General features: G+C 38.0%; 2 protein-coding genes across 2 annotated transcripts; both read left to right on the top strand.

Moving 5' to 3' along the window:
* On the top strand, positions 243 to 3846 carry LOC109233108 (adenylosuccinate synthetase, chloroplastic). Its single transcript, XM_019398872.1, has 4 exons — positions 243 to 733; positions 1518 to 2210; positions 2404 to 2715; positions 3233 to 3846. Exons 1-4 carry the CDS (start codon positions 395 to 397, stop codon positions 3401 to 3403), a joined length of 1515 nt encoding a protein of 504 aa, XP_019254417.1. The 5' UTR covers positions 243 to 394; the 3' UTR covers positions 3404 to 3846.
* LOC109233107 (basic leucine zipper 61-like) lies at positions 16703 to 19511 on the top strand. Its single transcript, XM_019398871.1, has 5 exons — positions 16703 to 17529; positions 17893 to 17983; positions 18114 to 18240; positions 18438 to 18618; positions 19029 to 19511. The coding sequence occupies exons 1-4, from the start codon at positions 17003 to 17005 to the stop codon at positions 18599 to 18601; spliced, it is 909 nt and encodes a 302-aa protein (XP_019254416.1). The 5' UTR covers positions 16703 to 17002; the 3' UTR covers positions 18602 to 18618; positions 19029 to 19511.

Below are 19538 nucleotides of genomic sequence, written 5' to 3'. Positions count from 1 at the left end.
CGTGGAATTTAAATAATAATTATTTTTAAATCAGCATTTACTTAACAGTCAAAGGGCATAAGTAAACAAAAAAGATGGATGGAGAGATATTTTTAGCCCAATAAATAAATAAAAGATATTTTTAAACCTTTTTCAATAGTTTATGGCATTTTTAACCCTTTTCCGTTTTACATATTTTAGGGACTCTTTCTATTAAGGACCATTATTATCATTCTCCTTGTAAATTCTACTTATGCGACGTATCTGATGCGACTCACAACAATTGGTCCCACCTAAAATATTCTCAACTTTTCTTTCTTAAACCCTTGAAAAGCTTCTTTTCCTCCTCCTTCTGTCTCTCCGCATATATTCGTTTTTTCCGAGCACAGCGCCACCGTACGCCGCCGTCGCAGCCATGAACACCATGAACATCTCAACCCTGAGGATCGACTCCAACCCAATCACCACCTCGACGAAGTCAACTCACCGGAGTGGGGCTCTCGGTTACAGTGGGAGCTACAGCTGTAGGCTCCTTCAGCTTCAGAAAAAGAATAAGGCTCCTTCAATTATTGTTTGTTCAACAAAGCCGCTTGCTTCGGTAGTGGAGCATCAGGGAGTCAGCGACTCGGGGTTGACTCGAATTGAGTCACTGAGTCAGGTATCTGGCGTCTTGGGTTGCCAATGGGGCGATGAAGGAAAAGGAAAGCTAGTTGATATTTTGGCTAAACATTTCGATATTGTTGCTCGTTGTCAGGTATATATTTATAACCTCCCTCTGTTGAGCTTGTTTGCCTGGTTTCACATTTGCGTGACTATAAATCATCGCAAAATCCAAATTTTTAAGTTAACTTATTTTTATATTTAAAAAAGTGTCATTTTTTTGAACATATTAAAAGAAAGATTTTTGAAACTTGGGCTCTAAAACAAGTCGTAACATTTGCGTGACTTTAAATTATCTCATAAATGGCAAAATCTGAATTTTAAAATTAAATTGTTTCTAAATATAACAAGGTATCATTCTTTTTAGAGCAGACTCAAAAGGAGAGGACATAGGGAATTTGAGTTTATGTTCCTAAAGAGTTTTTGACTTACAACAAGTAACTGTTATAGCTTGTTGAGTAACACTGAGACTGTAAAGCTAAAGTCTTGGAGTGATTTTTAGGCCATATCAAGAACAGTGCTTGCTCCGTCGTTTGGAATTTCCATGAGATATATTTTGTTTCAGTAAGTGGGTGAATTAGGATACAAGAGGTCTCCAAAAGATGCATACTGAGACTTAATTGTAGTTTCTGTAGAGCTGTTTCAAATTCTATATTTTGATTCTAGAGTCTCTCCATTATTATGGAATTTTCATTAATATTTAGATCAAATATTTTTGTAGAATGTTTATATGTATTTTTTTTTCCAATTCCAATTGGTCTTAAACTTGGTATTTGCTTTTGTTTTTGTGACCATCCTATCATTCCACTTTAGATTATTGCCTGGGATAGATAAACATGTTAACTAGCTGAGCTCTTCAATATGTTTCTTGCTGTCAGGGGGGAGCCAATGCTGGGCACACTATTTACAATTCCGAGGGGAAGAAGTTTGCTCTGCACCTTGTCCCTTCAGGGATTCTCAATGAGGAAACGGTATGTGTTATTGGTAGCGGAGTCGTGGTGCATCTACCAGGACTATTTAAAGAAATTGATAATCTTGAATCTAATGGAGTCTCTTGCCAAGGAAGGATCTTGGTGTCTGATCGTGCTCACTTGTTATTTGATTTTCACCAAGAAGTAGATGGGCTTAGAGAAGCTGAGCTAGCTAAATCCTTTATTGGCACTACCAAGAGAGGCATCGGGCCTTGCTATTCAAGCAAGGTTATTCGAAATGGTATAAGGGTAAGTGATCTAAGGCATATGGATACATTCCCCCAGCAGCTTGATCTTTTACTATCAGATGCAGCTTCAAGGTTCCAAGGCTTTAACTATGGCCCTGACATGCTCAAGGAAGAAGTGGAACGCTACAAGAAATTTGCTGAGAGGTTGGAACCCTTTATTACAGATACTGTGCACTTTATGAATGATGCTATATCTCAGAAAAAGAAGATTTTGGTTGAAGGGGGTCAGGCAACAATGTTGGATATCGATTTTGGAACATACCCTTTTGTGACTTCATCGAGTCCATCAGCTGGTGGAATCTGCACAGGTCTTGGCATTGCTCCTAGAGTTGTCGGTGATCTTGTTGGTGTGGTAAGCAAACTTGATTTTTCTTAAAATATTTTTTCTCCTTTTATACTGAAGAATGAATAATTCTCATGGATGTTCAACTAGCTCTTAGGAACCAATTCACTGCATGGTCCTTCAATCTCCCTTTATTGTGTTTTGTGTTTTAAGCGCAGAGCAGCCAAATATTGTGCATTTTTAACTTATGCTTTTCCTGCAGGTTAAGGCATATACCACAAGAGTTGGTTCTGGTCCATTCCCAACAGAAATTATGGGCAAAGGTGGTGACCTTCTTCGTTTTGCTGGGCAGGAGTTTGGCACAACTACTGGACGCCCACGTCGCTGTGGTTGGCTAGACATAGTTGCACTGAGATTCTGCTGTCAGATAAATGGATTTGCTTCTCTAAACCTAACAAAACTAGATGTTCTGTCAGATCTATCAGAAATTCAGTTGGGTGTTACTTACAGGCATCCTGATGGTTCAACATTAAACTCTTTTCCTTCTGATCTTCGTCTTCTTGAGCAAATAAAGGTAAGTTCTTCTCTTTTTCTTCTTCGACATCCTTTTGTGTGATGATTTTGTGGGCCAGAAGTGAAGTGAGTGCAACTACTCAAAGACTGCCTGGACACATTAGGCCTTTTTTTCTCTATATTTCTTGGTGTTTGGAAGCCTAGATTATTAGTTCCAACTTTCATGTGAATGTTTTAGGGAAATGCAGTCATGTTAACACATTGAATTCGCTGAAAAGCGTAAAATCTTTTTCATGAAAGATTTGTTTTTAGTGAGGAGTTAACTCCAGTTTGGTTTCCTCTACCCTATGATTGGAAGGTGGTAGAAAATGAATTTTCTGGGTTTTATTATACTTTGTTTCCTTCCGTTTTTGTCTTTTTCTCTAATATTTCATGATTTTTCCCTATTGGCTGTTCATATCCCCGAGACCTTCAGTACGCACATTGAATCTTCTTTATCCCCCCCTGTTGCATGTTTGTTATTACCATTTTGTACTTTCTTGTATTCTGAATTTATTCGGTTCATCCAATCTACATAGGTGGAATATGAAGTTATGCCCGGGTGGCAAAGTGATATTTCTTCTGTCAGAAAGTATTCGGACTTGCCCAAGGCTGCACGTGAATATGTAGAAAGGATAGAGGAGCTTGTTGGGGTACCTGTCCATTACATTGGTGTTGGGCCTGGTCGTGATGCCCTTATCTACAAGTGATTTTAGATTTTTTTTTGTCATACTGTTGTAACCCTATTCTTCGAATTGCTGGTAAACCTTAGGCTAAGCTTGTAGTAACATCAAGGATTATCAATCTGATGTTATTGCCTAATAGTAAACTAGATATCATTCCACCCCCTTTTTTTGCCCTTTCGGCATTTTGTTGAACCTCGGTAGGAAAAATCAGGCAAGAATTGAATTGGCACCGGGTTGCTTGGGTTTCATGCCTCCCCAAATAAGAGGATTAACTGCAAGTCTGCAATGATGAAAAAGATTGTAATTTCAGTTGGATGCAACAGCTCTGTGCTTATATGGCCGAGTTCCATTTTAGCTTCAACTCTGTGTGTTGCTGCATATTCCAGTACTGTAACTTATTAAATTCATGAAAGTTGAGCTTTCTTTCCTCTTCTTGTTCTCTATGTTGACGAACATCACTTAGTCAACCTTTCAGTATTGCAAAATTGGTGTCCTGGTCTTCCATTTTTGACGATTCTTGAATTCATATTGCAAAAGCTGTGATTATTCTTGGAGTACATTTAAACAAGTATTGTGTGTGCCTTGCCAATATTGAACGGTTTGCTTTCTAATTATTTATTGGCTTATTGATCTGTATCACGTATTACTTCCTTGTATCCAAAAAGAATAGTGGGATTCAGAATACGAGGGTGAATGCATGTATTCTTTGTTGTGGATTCAGAAATTTGTTTCTTAAGACTTACAAAATAAAAATTTTATTTTTGAAACTACATAAACACACTACGAATCATAATCTTTTGTACTTAAAGAGATGTTTGATTGGCCAGAACATGTCACTTGCACATGTGGCATGATTTTATTGGCCTTTTACTGTGACTTGGCATGCCTTGTCATTTTGACACGTGGCATGATCCTATTGGCTCTTCCGCCTGACTTGGCGCGCCACGTCATTTGACACGTGGCACCAAACTGGGCCTTTAGGAAGATGACATCTTGGGCTTAATGAAGTGGGCTCATGACTTTAGCCCGATTAAATGGGCTAGCCCAATGGATTAAGACTTATTTATTTAATACATATATGTTGGACTTATATAATTAATTCAGGGGATTTTTTCATTCCTATACCATATATGAAACTTTATTACCAAATTTACCCGCCATGTTCACACTTTTTCTACAATTATTATATCATTCATTAAATACTAATTATTAGTAGCTGAATCTTCCTTGTCGACATGTGATTTTTGACCCTCCCCGAAATTTTACCCATTTTAGCATGTAAATATTTAGTTTAGGCCTAATATCGCCATATCAACTACTTTTTACTATTTTACTTTATTTTATTACAAGAAAATAAAAAAAATTACGAAAAATAGGTCTATTAATATTTTATAGTCATTTTTAATCTCAAAAAAAAAAAATTATAAAAAATAGTACCCTATCTTTATTTTTATAATCTTGAAAACANAGACCGCTTGCTTTGGATATTCAGGCCCTGGCCAATCGATTTGTGAGGTTGGACATTTCTGAGCCTAGCAGAGTGTTAGCTTGTATGGTCGCTCGTTCTTCATTATTGGAGCGTATCCGTGATCGGCAGTTTGATGATCCCCATTTGTGTGTCCTGAGAGACACGGTCCTATACCCCTAACCTAATCCCTACCCTATGTAATACTACCTACACCACAAACACACCATATACACATACAAAATACGCCTGGAAAAAGGATACACTAGCGCCGCAATTTCAGCAAGCAAAAACCAAAAAGACTTCATCTTCTCCAAGGGACCCCCTTCCCCTACCGTATTGCTTCGTCTTCAACTAAACCAGACGATTACCCAGACTCCATCTTCTTCGTCACCCTCACAACCAACGGCCCTGTGTGCTCTCTTCAACCACACACGGACCCTCATGACCTCACTCTGATTTGGACACACACAGCCTTCACTATCCACTCGCCGGAACTCACACGGACAGACACACGAAATCTAGAACACACACAACACCACGTTCTTCGACTAAGCTGCGTTGGAGTGAGATGCCGGAAACGATTTGAGGTCGTTGTCCAGTTGCCGACTCGAGTTTCGTTGTTGGTTCGCGGTACCAGTTCGATTCTTTGTTGCTGTATTTCATCTTTCCTTTCGATTTCAAAGCAGCGAGACGATCTATATTGAGGTCTGTCTCCATGTTGTTTCTACTATGTTTTATATAGCTTGAAATTTATGTATTTGTTATCATGTTGCCTTAGTAATTGTGATTGGTTATATTTTGAAGCTGATTTCTACTGATTTTCATACCCTTTTTAAGCTTATTTCAAATGGACACTTAAGTAGATATGTGTAATATCTGTGTTCTATTTAATCACCTTTATAGTCTCAAGTTTCAGTTCTACCATTACCTTGTGTTGATGAAGATTTGGGGATAATTCTGATGACAGAAGAAACAAAATGAGAAAGGTTTTTTTTGTTCATTCATGCTTGCTGCGCCAGTTATATGCCCATGTGTAATTTTGCTTGTTTCATATTAATTTAAAAACCATGATATCCCTTTTGGATTCCTTTCCGTTAATGTTGTCCTCATTTTAGTTTATTTTTTTAGTTTTTGTTTTCCTTATAGTTAGCCTTTCATGTAGTCAGATATGGTTTAATTCATTACGAAATGCCATTGAATCGTGTAGGTGAGCTGTTACCGTCATATGCGTAATAAACAGTGATCCTTTTGCTTAATTGATGTACTAGCTTACTAGTGAAAGAATTCAATAATTTGGCCTATGAATATGAATATCCGTAGTTTGTTTTAAATATGAATATCCGTAGTTTGTTTTAGTTGAGTAAAGCCTTTTGGAATAATTTGGGGTGCGCCATGCCAAAATAAAATCTTAAAATGCATGGCCCTCGCTTGCTTAGTATTTTAAATCCTTAGAATTTGGGCGTGCCGTTTAGCGAATTCCACGGCCTCCCACAAAGTTGAAAAGACGTTAGTCGCTTTAGGCGCGCTTTTAATAATTCTACCTTCCTAAATACGGGGTCACATTTATGTGACCCAACTCCAAATCTCAACGAAGTCGAAATGTGTCAAAAACCGCGGGTGCATTTATGTGACGTGGTTCGAGACGCGTTTTCACGATGTTGCAATTCTCTTTAAAAAATAATAATAAAAGCGGTTTAAATTTAAAAGGCATAAATTAAAACATGTTTAAAACCAGATTTTTAGCCATTTATAATAATTTAAGCGACCGTGCTAGAACCACGGGATCCGGGGGTGCCTAACACCTTCCCTCGGGTCAACAAAATTCCTTATTCAGAATTTCTGGTTCGCAGACTCCAATTGGGAAGTCGAAATTTTTCTCGATTTGGGATTTAAATTAAATCGGTGACTTGGGACACCAAAAGCCAATCCTTTCCCAAGTGGCGACTCTAAAAATAAATAAATAATCCCATTTCGAATAATGTCACTTTAAATGGAAAAACTCCCTTATACATTTATCCTTCGGGGTAGGTGTGTAAAAAGCAGGTGTGACATTCCTAATTAGGCGCGCTACAAATCAGGAACAGAATATTCTAATTGATTTAGCGACCTTCAGATCAAATTTGAAACGGAAATCCTTTATCTTCAATTTAAAATCAAATTACATAGACTCTTTTCTGCAAAAACTCTGTTCATCTTATGGTGCCATGCGTATTTAGTTATAGCCCGACGAACCGTCCATGAAATACATTGCCTTGTAACCAGTAGTAGCATCGATCATCAGCTCTGGAATAGGAAGTGAAAATTTATCTTTCGGACATGCATTGTTGAGATCTCTAAAGTCAACACACACTCGAATCTGGCCATTCTTCTTCCTTACAGGGACAATACTTGAAACCCATGTTGGGTATTTAACTTCGCGAATAAAACCAGCTTCGATGAGTTTGTTAACTTCGGTTTCAATCAAGGGAACCAAGTCTAGCCTATAACGCCTTTGAGCTTGTTTAACAGGGCAAGCACAATTTTTGACTGCAAGGTGATGGACTGCTACTTTCGGGTCCAAGCCAGGCATCTCTTTGTAACTCCAAGAAAAGACATCCCTGAACTCTTTGAGTAGCTCAATATAAGTGCTCTCTTCATCAGCTTCTAGTAAAGCACTTAGGTAGGTGGGTCTTGGTTCTTCATTGGTGCCAAGGTTAACTTCTTTTAAGGCATCAACTGTCATCTTCACTCCTTCTTCATGTTCAGGTGGAGCATCTTTCGCATCTTCATCTTCTTGAGGGTCCCCATCATTGAAGGATATGTGATAACACGGCGAAACATCCTCCAATTCTGTATTATCTTCCATTGAAGATGGAATGTCATTCTCGACTTGTACAGTAACATGATACGAAGAACCCACACTTTCTTCATCTTCATCACGTTCCTTAGTATAGACCACAGTATATGGCTTTGCCTTCAGTACTTCTTTACATGAAACCACAAGTTTTGTTTGTCGCCTCATTCTAGAAGGAACCAAACTATGGAAATCCTTAGAGATCTCATGGATTTTGGTGAAGCGGGTGTTCTTATGCTTTGAAAATTTCTCCGGAACTTGTTCCCCTTCTTTAGTAGACCCAATCTTTCAAACACGGAGGTCCTCACAGGTGATTTTCCAAGTCGATCAAAGACAGAAGGCTTGTTAGAAGGGGCTGATTCATCTTCTACAGTGATATAATTGCTGCTCGCCCTTCTTATTGAGATGCGCACTGGTGACGGTTGTTTGTATCCCAAACCTTCACGTGGTTGCCTCGTTGCAGCTTCTGATGGGAGCTTCCCTAACTTTGACGGCTCATTGGGATTGTATCCAGCTTTTGCAAATAGCTTGTAAGCGTTAGGATCATAACCTTAATCTGTTTGCTTTGTAGGGAGTGCCACATTCTGCAAACGATTTTGGGCTACAAACCCTGCAAGCGGCATTGAGGACGACTTTACTGCCTCAATTCGTTTGACCGGAAGAGTTAACTCCTTTAGCATGTTAGCTTGGCGATTAAATGATTCACCTTCATCTTTCTTCCTTTTAGGGACATATTGGAGCGCCGGACTTACTTTCTTGCCATAAGACGTAATATTCCCTCTATAAGATTTATTCGCGTTGGGTTGTACCTCCTTACTAACAGCTTTGGCTTCACCAGTTGTCACCTCCTCTTTTAGTTGAGGGCTCTTTATTCTTGCTTTTCATGCCATCATCAGCTTTCAGCTCCTTCACAATGTGGTTCTTCAAGTAGAACTTTGCATTGGCGAAGTGTGACTCAGCCTCGGTGAATGGCTCATCATCAACAACTACCGTCTTCTCGACTTCACCCTCGTAGTATTTTAAACATTAATGGTAGGTAGATGGAACTACTTTATTCTCATGTACCCAAGGCCTCCCAAGCAAAACATTGTATGAAGTCTTCGCGTCGATCACATGCAGCCATGCACTTGATTGCATATCTTCAATAGTGATTCCCAACCTGATCGCGCCTATGGCTCTTTGCCCCCTTGGTTGAATCCTTGGATCATCACACGACTTTCTGAGAGTTCGTTCATGGGAATACCAAGTTCTTTCATAGTGTGGATTGGCAAAATGTTCACTGAGGATCCTCCATCAACCAAAATCCGATTTACCCTTTCATCGCGCATATAGCCAACCAGGTACAATGGGCGGTTATGAGGAGTGTCACCTAGCAAAAGATCGTCATTTGTGAACGTGACCTTTTCCTCACAAGCATTAACTTCTTGAGGAGTGGACTCGATGGGCTTTTCCGGAGATGGTGCCAACGGTAGGTCATCACTCTTTTCTTCCCCTTAGTCAGTATGGCAACAAGAGGCATCAATGCCCTCATGGGAAATCTTCGTGCGGAACCAACCTGGTAAAAACTCCTCCAAGGTCACTGGATTTCGTGGCTTTTGAGAATGGTGCATCTCCACTTTTGCTTTCTTCAAATGCCTAACTGGATTCCATCTCCTTGGTCTTTTCACCATCATTTTCCTTGTTGGTTGTTCTATTGATTCCTTTCGTGGGCTCCTTTTGTGATGCCTACGACGAGTTACCAATGTCCAACCTTCATCATTATCAGATTGATTGACTTCAGCTTTGTCGCTCTCCAGTAATTCTTCATCTTTACTTTCTTTAAAACCACATAATTCATCCGGACTGAATGAGCCAAAGGTGATAGAGCTTGGTTTGCGCTTGCTTTCTCATCTTCAAGCACGATCTTCTTTTCGCGAGCCAAGTCCATGACTTTGTCCTTGAAGACAAATCACTTCTCTAGAGGGTGGCTTACAAGTCGGTGATATTTGCAGTAATTTGGGTCATTTGTTTTCCCAGCTTCATTTGGTCGCTTCATCTCCGGCAGCTCAATAAGATTTAACTCGAGGAGTTCTTCGAAAATGGATGGCACATCAGAATCCAGAAATGGGTACTCTTTCTCTTGCATTTCCTTTAGAGTCAACTTTCCACTTGGCTTATCGTGGAAAGAAGTGGATTTCATAATTTGCTTCTTGCTCACCTTCGTCGTGAACTTCATAGGTGACGTGTTGACATTCATAGCTTCTTTGCTTTCAGACTTGGGTACGAACTTGCCCCACTTTCTAACTTCTTGCTTGTCATTCCCTTTACGAGGTTCGTAGATGGGCAGCCTTTCATTTCCAACGGAGGCCATGCTCAATTCCATGTCATGGGCACGAGTTGCAAGTTCTTCAAACGTGCTAGGCTTAATACCTTGCAAGATGTAGCGCAATCCCCAATGCATGCCTTGGATGCACATCTCTATGCCTGAAGCTTCACTAAGCCTGTCTTTGCAGTTGAGGCTTGCATTCCTCCAACGATTGATAAAGTCGATAACTGGTTCCCCCTTTTGTTGACGAGTATTTGTAAGCTCTATCATACTCACCATGCGTCTTGTGCTATAAAAGTGATTGAGGAACTCTTGCTCTAGTTGATCCCAGCTGTCGATAGATCCAGCCTCGAGGTCCGTGTACCAGTCAAAAGCATTTCCTTTTAGTGAGCGGACAAACTGCTTGATGAGGTAATCTCCATAAGTCCCAGCATTATTGCACGTCTCCACGAAGTGCGCAACATGTTTCTTTGGGTTACCTTTACCATCAAACTGTTGAAACTTCGGAGGCTGATAGCCGGCAGGCATCTTCAACATATCGACCCTTGCAGTGTACTGCTTTGCATATGTAAGAGAGGATTTGGCAGCAATTTCATATTTGTTTTTAATGGTTCCTTCGATGAACTCCTTCAGTTGATCGATTGGAATCATCCCTTCAGATGAGACAGGGATAGCCTTAATGGAAGCTGCTTGTCTTGGGGGAGAGTCACTCTCTAGGACTTCTGGGAGCTTGCCGGGTGCATGGGTAGATTCTTCTTCCATCAAGATTCCTACCCTATCTGTTAGCTTGTCAATTCTAGCCTCTTGATTTTGCATGCATTTGGTCAATCCAGCGATTGCTTCCGTCAAGTTTGCCAACTGCTCCTCCATGGATGAAGTGTTTGTCACCATGGCTTGCATGATTGTTGTCGATGACGGAGAGTAGCATGGATTTTCACACAGATTGATCCTTGATTGGCTCACGCTATGTGGTGTAAGTGGGGAGGATCCATCACTTGAAGCATCATCATCTTCCTTCACAGCAGGGTGCCTGGAGCCGGTAGTAGAGCAAGAGTTTTCTTGATCTTTTCAGCAACATCGCTTCCTCCTTCAGATGCGTTTGTGGCAGATCTTGCTCCTTTTGAGGATGAAGATCCAAAAACAGGGGTTGATGCGGACATCACTTGGGGTGCTTGTTGTCTTAAAGAGCTTGCTTTGCTCCTCTTAACTGGTCCGAAGCTTCCAAAGGTGACATCGAGGATGCTTTCCACATCAGCATAGAACCTGGAGTTAGCAGCCTTGGTGGAAGTTGAAACGGAGTTGATTTTCTTTGAAGCCATTTCAATGTTCTTGAACTTTGGTGATTGAAAAGTTGAGATGAGAGGTAGAGATTGTCCCACTGGGCGTGCCAGAATTTGTAGACAATAAATTTGCGTCGAGAAAATAAAATCAAGACCGAAAAATATCGCAACAATCGTAGTATTTTATTTCGAATATTTGAGTGTTACAATCTCTATGAATCCTCTGATTCTTCTTTTCTAATATAAATAAATTCAAGGGCCTTTGAGCTTGATCTTGAATCTATATTTGTTTCCACGAACGATGATCTTGTTCTTGAGCTTGAGCTTGAGCTTGATTGCTTGAACTTGATCTTGATTCGTTCTTCGTTCTTGAGCTTGGACTTTATTTCTTGAACTTGAACTTGATTGCTTGAAGCTTGAAACTTGTAGAGAAATTTGCGGTGTTTGATCCACGAGCTCTCTCTTGCTTCTTGTTATAACTTCTGGTTTCTTTTCTGAGTTATGAAGACCCCTATTTATAGTTGTGGAAGGGAAGAGTTATGATAAGAACAAACTCTTTCCGACCAATCAAATTGAAGTGTGACATGGACGCATTTGATTGGCCAGAACATGTCACTTGCACATATGGCGCGATTTCATTGGTCTTTTAGTGTGACTTGGCATGCCTTGTCATTTTGCCACGTGGCATGATCCTATTGGTTCTTCCATTTTACTTGGCGCGCCACGTCATTTAACACATGGCACCAAACTGGGCCTCTAGGAAGATGGCATATTGGGCATAATGAAGTGGGCTCATTACTTTAGCCCAATTAAATGAGCTAGCCCAATAATATTGGTCTTATATAATTAACCCAATTATATTAGCCCAAAATATTTATTTGGACTAATATATCTAAAATATAATCCAAATTATTTATTGAATTTGAGATCAATAAATTTTATATGCCTACAGTAGACTTAGAGAATATTTTAAAAGATGCGATGAATTTGGCCTAAGAGAAAGAAAGGTTCCTAAAGCTTGTCCAACTAGATGGAATTACATGTATGAAAGTTTAGTTGTTGCATATGAATATAGAAACCCCATAAACTCAACTTTTAATGCTCATGTAAGTGATGATGATGAGCACCTTACAAATGCGGATTGGGCTAATGTTAAAATGCTTGTAGATTTTTTAGAAAAATTTCATGTTGCTACAAATGAATTTTCTGGGCAATATTATCCTACTATTTCGAACTGTTTAGTTTATCTTGCAAATTTGTTTGCTCATTTTTCAGAGGGTGGGGAAATTTATGAAGTAGTTATTGATTCTATGAGAAAGAAATTTAAAAAATATTTTTTTCCTATTCCCCCTATTTATGGTATTGCTGCCTTGTTAAATCCTACTATAAAATTAGGTGGTCCTCAATATTGGTATCGATCTATTTATAATAGTTTAGCACTTGAAGCTGAGGAGTTGTCTACACTTTCGGACACACAAGCCTCAATTAAAATAAATGCTCTAACTATTTATAGTGCTTATCAAATTGCAATAAATAATGCTAGACCAGATGTTCCAACTCCTTATTCTTCTAGTTCTCAATCAGCTAAAAGAACTGCAGGAGTAAGAGAACTTACTGCTTGGACCGGGTTCAGGGGTTCTCAAGGTTGTAGTACTACTAGTGATTGTTTGCAACTAAATGAGCTTGAAGTTTATTTGTCACAGGGACTTAAGGAAGATCCAAACGGCTCGTTTAATCTTTTGGAATGGTGGAAGAACAAAGAAAAATACTTTCCGATCCTTTCAAGGATGATCCGAGACATTTTAACCATCCAAGCTTCAACAGTGGCACCGGAGAGCGCTTTCGGTCAAGCAAGACTTCAACTCGGTGATTATAGAGCGTCTATGAGGGAGAGCTTGGAAAAATCAGTACTTTTCAGAGATTGAATCCGTTCGGAACGAAGAAATTTTGGACTTGCAGAATCACAGCCAGAGGTAGACGAAGCTTACGAAGTAATGCTAGCTGAACTTGCGGAAGATGCAGCTTCGCCCAGAAGCGGTGATGAACAAGCTTCTTTCCGCCACCACCAACGGTAATTCCTCCGAACCTTGAAGGATTTATGAAATTTTGTAAGAGATACAATGTAAAATTAATATTTAACTTGTATTTTGGCACATCTTGATTAGTTTCTTTTTCTTATCAATGGTGGTATTAGCATCTTGTTGTGCTCATTCCATGGGAGGGGGAAGGCTAAGAAAGATTGGGACATGTTTTGTTAATGTCATAATAATAAAACTTATAACGCATTCCTTTGAATATCTTTTTACAATATTTTGTGTTTTAAATTTGAATTAAAAAATTTTAAGTCACAACTATATAATATAATTTACAAGAAAATGCCTTAGATAAAAAATTTAAACAAATAAATAGGCCAGGCCCACTTANATATTTATATATATATATATATATAATTTACAAGAAATTGCCTTAGATATACAATTAAAAAAAATAGACCAGGCCCACTTAGGCCCACATAGGCCCAGGACCGGCCCACTTAACCCGGGACCATTAGTTCGTGATCCCGGTCCTAGTCCGCTTACCTTACCTCCAAAAACCCACGAAGCCCGGGACCATATAAGCCTGACCCACGAAGCCCGAGACCGTTTAAGCCTGACCCACGAAGTCCGGGCCTACAAAGGACCGGCCAATTTAGGACCAACCCACGAGGCCCGTTTAGGCCCGGTCCCGGCCCGTTTGCCGCCTTAGCTGTGACTGATTATTTATGGAGGTAGCAAGTTGTTTATATAGGAGTAAAATTTATTCGTTGTCAGTCTCATGCTTTAAGAGATACTACTACTACTATTTTTTTGGTCTATTTTAAATCAAATTGAAAATCATGACACGTTCTACAGAAAGCAAAGTTCAGAGGCGGATGAACAAGTACTGCACAATCTCAGGAACATGATGAATTTCACATGTCGATGATTATTTTGGATTGGTGTAAGTAGTGAGGAAGTTTGTGCCCAATCATGTCCCAAAATTCATGCAAGCCTGTGATTGACATCTACTTCAATTGGAGTACTCCTTTTCCATTCATCAGACGGTGTTCACTAGCACGTGTATGACAGTCTACTTGTACTAATAGTACAGCGGAATGTTCTTTCCTCCTCCGTTCATCTCATTTTTTTTGCGTCAAATGAAGAATTTAAGCGGATTAAAATGACGAGTTTGTATTGGTCGAAATTTGGACTAGACTTAATAACGGCAAGTAGACGTGGTTGAGGATTAAGCCGACCACGGCACAATGGCGAGGAGTCGTATTTAAAAGGATTAGTGCTGAAGTCAAGTAAAGAACGCATGGAAGCAACAGTATAATAAAGTTTAGAATAGAAGGAAGGAATATTCCATTGGATATTCTTTCTATTGTACTTTTAGAGTTTCTTGAGAATATCCTATAAATAGGAAGAGATAAAGAACAAAAGGGGATCTTCATTTTTCTGATAAGAGCACATTATAAAGGGTTGACTACAAAGAATATACAAAAGCTTGTCTTGTCCACTGATTTCATTGTTCGATACACTTTTTATTCATAAATTCCAAAGATTCCTTATCCATCTTCATTCTCTATTACTCCACGTTGTTGTCAAGAAGGAGAATCATCCAAGTCATCTAACATTTGGGTGATAAATTTCTTCTTTATTACATTCATTGCCATTATCTACATTTATTACATGCTTTATTACCATATTCATTGACAATCATTGAGCATTTGTAGCCGGTATACAACATTTTCGGATTCGGCCCTACATCATCAATACATCTAAACATCAGAGGTTATTATATGTAATTAGGATTCACCCTCTATTTTCTCATTAATTCGTTTTAAGAAAAGGTTTAGCACTTTTTCGGTAAAACTGAGTTAATAAATAGGTAGGTCATTGACCAGCCCATGAAGGGAACCTTAAAGCAGCGGTAAAGTTATTTTTTGTGACATATATCTCACGGGTTCGAGCAATAGAATCAAACCATTAATGCTTGTATCAGGCAGGGGTGCATGTAGTGTGTTACGCACGGGTTCAACTGCACCGATAACTTTCGGCACGGAGTAAAAAAATTTATATAAAAATTCATTAAACTTGCATAAATAGTAGATATATATGAACCGATAACTTTAAAAATATAATGCGTTCAACATTAAAAACCTTAAAAGTTGAACCCTTGGGATTTAATCCTGGATCCGCCTCTAGTATTAGGGTAAATTAGCTGCCTATATTCAATGGAAGGCCAGAATTTTCACTAAGGAGTGTCAAAATATAAAGAAGTAAACACACGGAGAAGTCAAGGGAGCCAACATATAGTAATTATATACATATAAAATAAAAATTACCAAACTATATAGTGTAATTTTCTAGACAACCTTTGTATAAGGTAGCTCCGCCACTACTTACATTATACAACTTAAGGTGCAGTCCTTCCTCGGATCTTGTGTAGATGCGGGATTGAATTGACTTGAGCAGGTTGGACGACCATATTTTTTAATTTGGACTGATTTTTCCACCCGTAATCCTTGTCCATGCAAAATTATACGTGAGTAGTTGTAATGTATTGGTATTTGCATGATAGCGAATAGTTAAGAGATCATAATTCAAATCATGTTGCTACAAGATATTACACTTAAAGGCTTGAGGAGCAACTTGAAGAAGGAAAAGCCTTAAGACAAAGACTCGCCAATTGAGCACCAGGGTGAGGTTGACACATTAGACATGAAGGTCAGGATTCCTATATCAATTTTTGGAGTGAATATAGTAAGTTCAGACGATGGATTGGGTGTGAATACTAGGGGTTTACAAACTGGCGGATCGAAAACGGGTAATGCAAAAAACGGATAAATTATTTGACCCCACCCATATTTAATACGGATAAAAATAATAGGTTAGCCGGCGGATAATATGGATATTTATGTTATCCATGACATCTTGAATATGATCACACTTTTGGAAGAATTACTAGTCTTCTAAACTTGAGGATTCCCCAATTTGAGACTTTACAAATGTAAAAGTTAAACCTATTAGTTTTCCTCCATTTTTTAAATGGAGAATATGGTTCTTATCCATATTTGACCAGTTTTTTAAAAAGTTTATTATCCAACTTATTTTTTAATAAAAAATATGGGTGCATAACTGTTTTCTTTCAACTATTTTGCCACCACCAATGAATACCAACCAATTGGGTCGACTCTTGTTAAATTTCCTTCTTAAATTCCTAACCATATCCAAACCAAAATAAAAGAAAGGAAACTATAATGGCTATTTTTTTCTTTTGTTTTGGGGTCTCATAGTATAGTATAATATAAGAAGCTTTTTCCAAAGGCACGTGGTCTCTGATTCCTCTACATTAAATTACTGCTACTTTCCAGTAATACCGTCGAGACTCAACCTCTCTACCAGCTGTAGATAGCTGTCCCAATCTTCCCCATGTGACCCTCCCCTCCCCCCCTCCCGAAGATCCCTGATCATTGCACAGAAAGTTGAGATAACTAGATTCATTTTAAATCATACAATACAATACCAACCAAAGTTAAAAGAACAACACAATATAATGCAAGTATATGATGATGTTGATAATCATCACTTCATGTCCTTGTGTTCATGTTCTTTTCCTAAACATTCCATGTTTTGTTATTCACTTCACTATATAAATCACACTTGCAATTCTCATTTCTAGTTTGGTTTTCCTCTTTTTCACTTCATTCTTCCCAATGGCACATTTACCTCCTAAAGTACCAAACATGACACCAAATTGGCCTGCTTTTTCACATCATCAAAAAATAGACACCAACACAGCCGGTCACAACCCGTCATGGGTAGACGAATTCCTCGACTTCTCGTCGACGAAACGAGGTTCACATCGGAGATCCATTAGTGATTCAATAGCTTTTCTTGAAGCACCAATGGTTGAAGAATGCCGAAGGCTATCAACTCCAGGAAAAACAACTGGTTCAGAATTTGAAAGATTTGACGATGAACAACTCATGTCGATGTTTAACGATGACATTGCCAATCCTTCGTCGCCTTCGGACAATAACAGCATTAATGAAGAAAAGAAGATGAGTACGATAATCTCCACTGATGACCAGGAAATGCAACAGCAGCAGCAGCAGCTTAAGACTGAACCTGAAGAAGTTGAAAGTTCATGCAAATCCGATGAACAAACTGCTTCTGATCAGCATGCAACTGCTGATAATAATTCTAGTGAAAAGATTGTTGATCCTAAGAGAATTAAAAGGTAAAAAGTTCTAACTCAATAATTCATCGTCACGTTTTAATGTTTTCATACATATAGACGGAGGAATTTCTGTTCTTCGTTCGGCTCATCTTTTACACCTAACATTATCTTTTAACAATGTCTCCTCATCCAGAGACTCTATACAATTGTAGTATTATAAATTAATTTTCAGAACATAAGTTTCTGAACTTATATAGTAAAACTATACTACAATGTCTAAGAAAAACTGTGAAATAATTATAAAATGGTTGTTGATTATTGATTAAAAGTTAGTGGAAATTGGTTGTTGATAATTATTGCTAATTAATACAATGAATAATAATGTATTCTTTTTTTTTTTTCCTATTATTGGTGGTTTTGTAGGATCTTGGCAAATAGACAATCAGCACAAAGGTCACGGGTGAGGAAATTACAGTACATATCTGAGCTAGAACGTAGTGTTACCACACTTCAGGTATGCAAAATGATTCCCAGTTTTAATTTTCTTTTCTATTAACATTAAAATATGCTTTATTAATTTGGAGATTTAGAGTATTTATAAAAATCAATCTTACTTTTATTTTTTTCTTTCTGATATTGTGAAGGCTGAAGTTTCTGTATTGTCACCAAGGGTTGCATTTCTGGACCACCAACGTCTGGTCCTAAATGTTGACAACAGTGTCCTCAAGCAAAGAATCGCAGCTCTTGCCCAAGATAAAATTTTTAAAGATGGTAAAACTAACTTCTTTTTTACTCTTCTAATTAAATTATTCGTTAATTTAATTCCTCTAAAAGTCAATTAGTCGAACAATGTCTTAATGCTTCTATATCATGAGGGGCTGAGTTTTTTTTTTTCTACGCCAATTAATTAATTAGTGGAGCGTCTAACTTGTTTTGGGACTGAGACGTAGTTATTTTTGTTGTTAAAGCTCATCAAGAAGCGTTGAAGCGAGAAATAGAAAGGTTGAGGCAAATATATTATCAACAAAACCTAAAGAAGATGGAAGATGGAACCCTAACACCCCAATCAAAATCACAACCAGCAGCCGCAGATGCAAATGCTTCTGAGCAGAAAGAACAGCTCGTCAACTGATCTGATCCTTCACCTAGGTACGTTTTAGTCGGAGTTCAATAAATTATTAAGAAAAAAGAAGAAGAGAAAATTGATAGTACTAACAAATAATAATGTCATAATAATGGTAGTAAGATAGGTACCAATAAATGATGGATCTTAATATGTGAAATAATTGTACAAACGACTCTTCCTTATTGGGAAATAATAATTTCCATGAAAAAGAAAGACCTTTTTTTATTAATAGTAGTGACTAATTAATTAAAGGCAATTTGATGAGCTATAGCAACAATTACTTGTCCAATCGCATAAACTAGAAATAGTCTGCTGATATATTATATATATAATTTATGTATATTATGTATATAGTCATATATTCTCATTATAATTTATGTATATCGACTAAAAAAGCGAATAATTTGCGTAAAAATTCCTCTTTTTTATGCAGGAAAAAGAAAAAAGATTGTAGCCCAAGGAGAAGCACTAAGCAGATTCATGTGGTGATTGGACCCACAAAGAAAGTTTCTTATTATGGAGGGGACGAAGATAAGATCACTTGAATTTCTGCAGTGAACTCTCAAATTTAGGGGGCCATAAGAAGTTAGTTTGTTTTTCTGCTTAGGGATGGGTGTGTTATATTATTATTATTATTATGATTATTATTATTATTATTATTTATTTCTATTTATCAATCATTAATTTCTTTTTTTAATTTCTTCAACTACCTTCAAAAGTTTTATTGTTGGAAGGGGCAAGTGGGAGTTCTTGAAAGGTAGCTGTTTATGTCAGTTTATGGCACGCTCTTTTTTTCAGTGTCTTTTGTTGTGAGTGCTTTATTTTATTTTTTATTTTTAAATCTTTTGCTACTATGTATTCTCTCTCAAAGAGGGCAATAACATTGATAAATGTAAATACTTCCTTTTTTTTTCTATTTACATGTCAGAATGTTTAACTGATT

This window comes from Nicotiana attenuata, chromosome 10, assembly GCF_001879085.1.
Source record: "Nicotiana attenuata strain UT chromosome 10, NIATTr2, whole genome shotgun sequence".
Lineage (NCBI taxonomy): Eukaryota > Viridiplantae > Streptophyta > Magnoliopsida > Solanales > Solanaceae > Nicotiana > Nicotiana attenuata.
This window is presented reverse-complemented; position numbering and strand designations above follow the sequence as displayed.

Coding starts and splice junctions, on each gene's coding strand:
- LOC109233108 (XM_019398872.1), top strand. CDS start 395: ATGAACACCATGAACATCTCAACCCTGAGGATCGACTCCAACCCAATC. Junction 2,211..2,403: donor TCGGTGATCTTGTTGGTGTG/GTAAGCAAACTT, acceptor CTTTTCCTGCAG/GTTAAGGCATATACCACAAG. Junction 2,716..3,232: donor GTCTTCTTGAGCAAATAAAG/GTAAGTTCTTCT, acceptor CAATCTACATAG/GTGGAATATGAAGTTATGCC.
- LOC109233107 (XM_019398871.1), top strand. CDS start 17,003: ATGGCACATTTACCTCCTAAAGTACCAAACATGACACCAAATTGGCCT. Junction 17,984..18,113: donor GTAGTGTTACCACACTTCAG/GTATGCAAAATG, acceptor GATATTGTGAAG/GCTGAAGTTTCTGTATTGTC. Junction 18,241..18,437: donor AGATAAAATTTTTAAAGATG/GTAAAACTAACT, acceptor TTGTTGTTAAAG/CTCATCAAGAAGCGTTGAAG.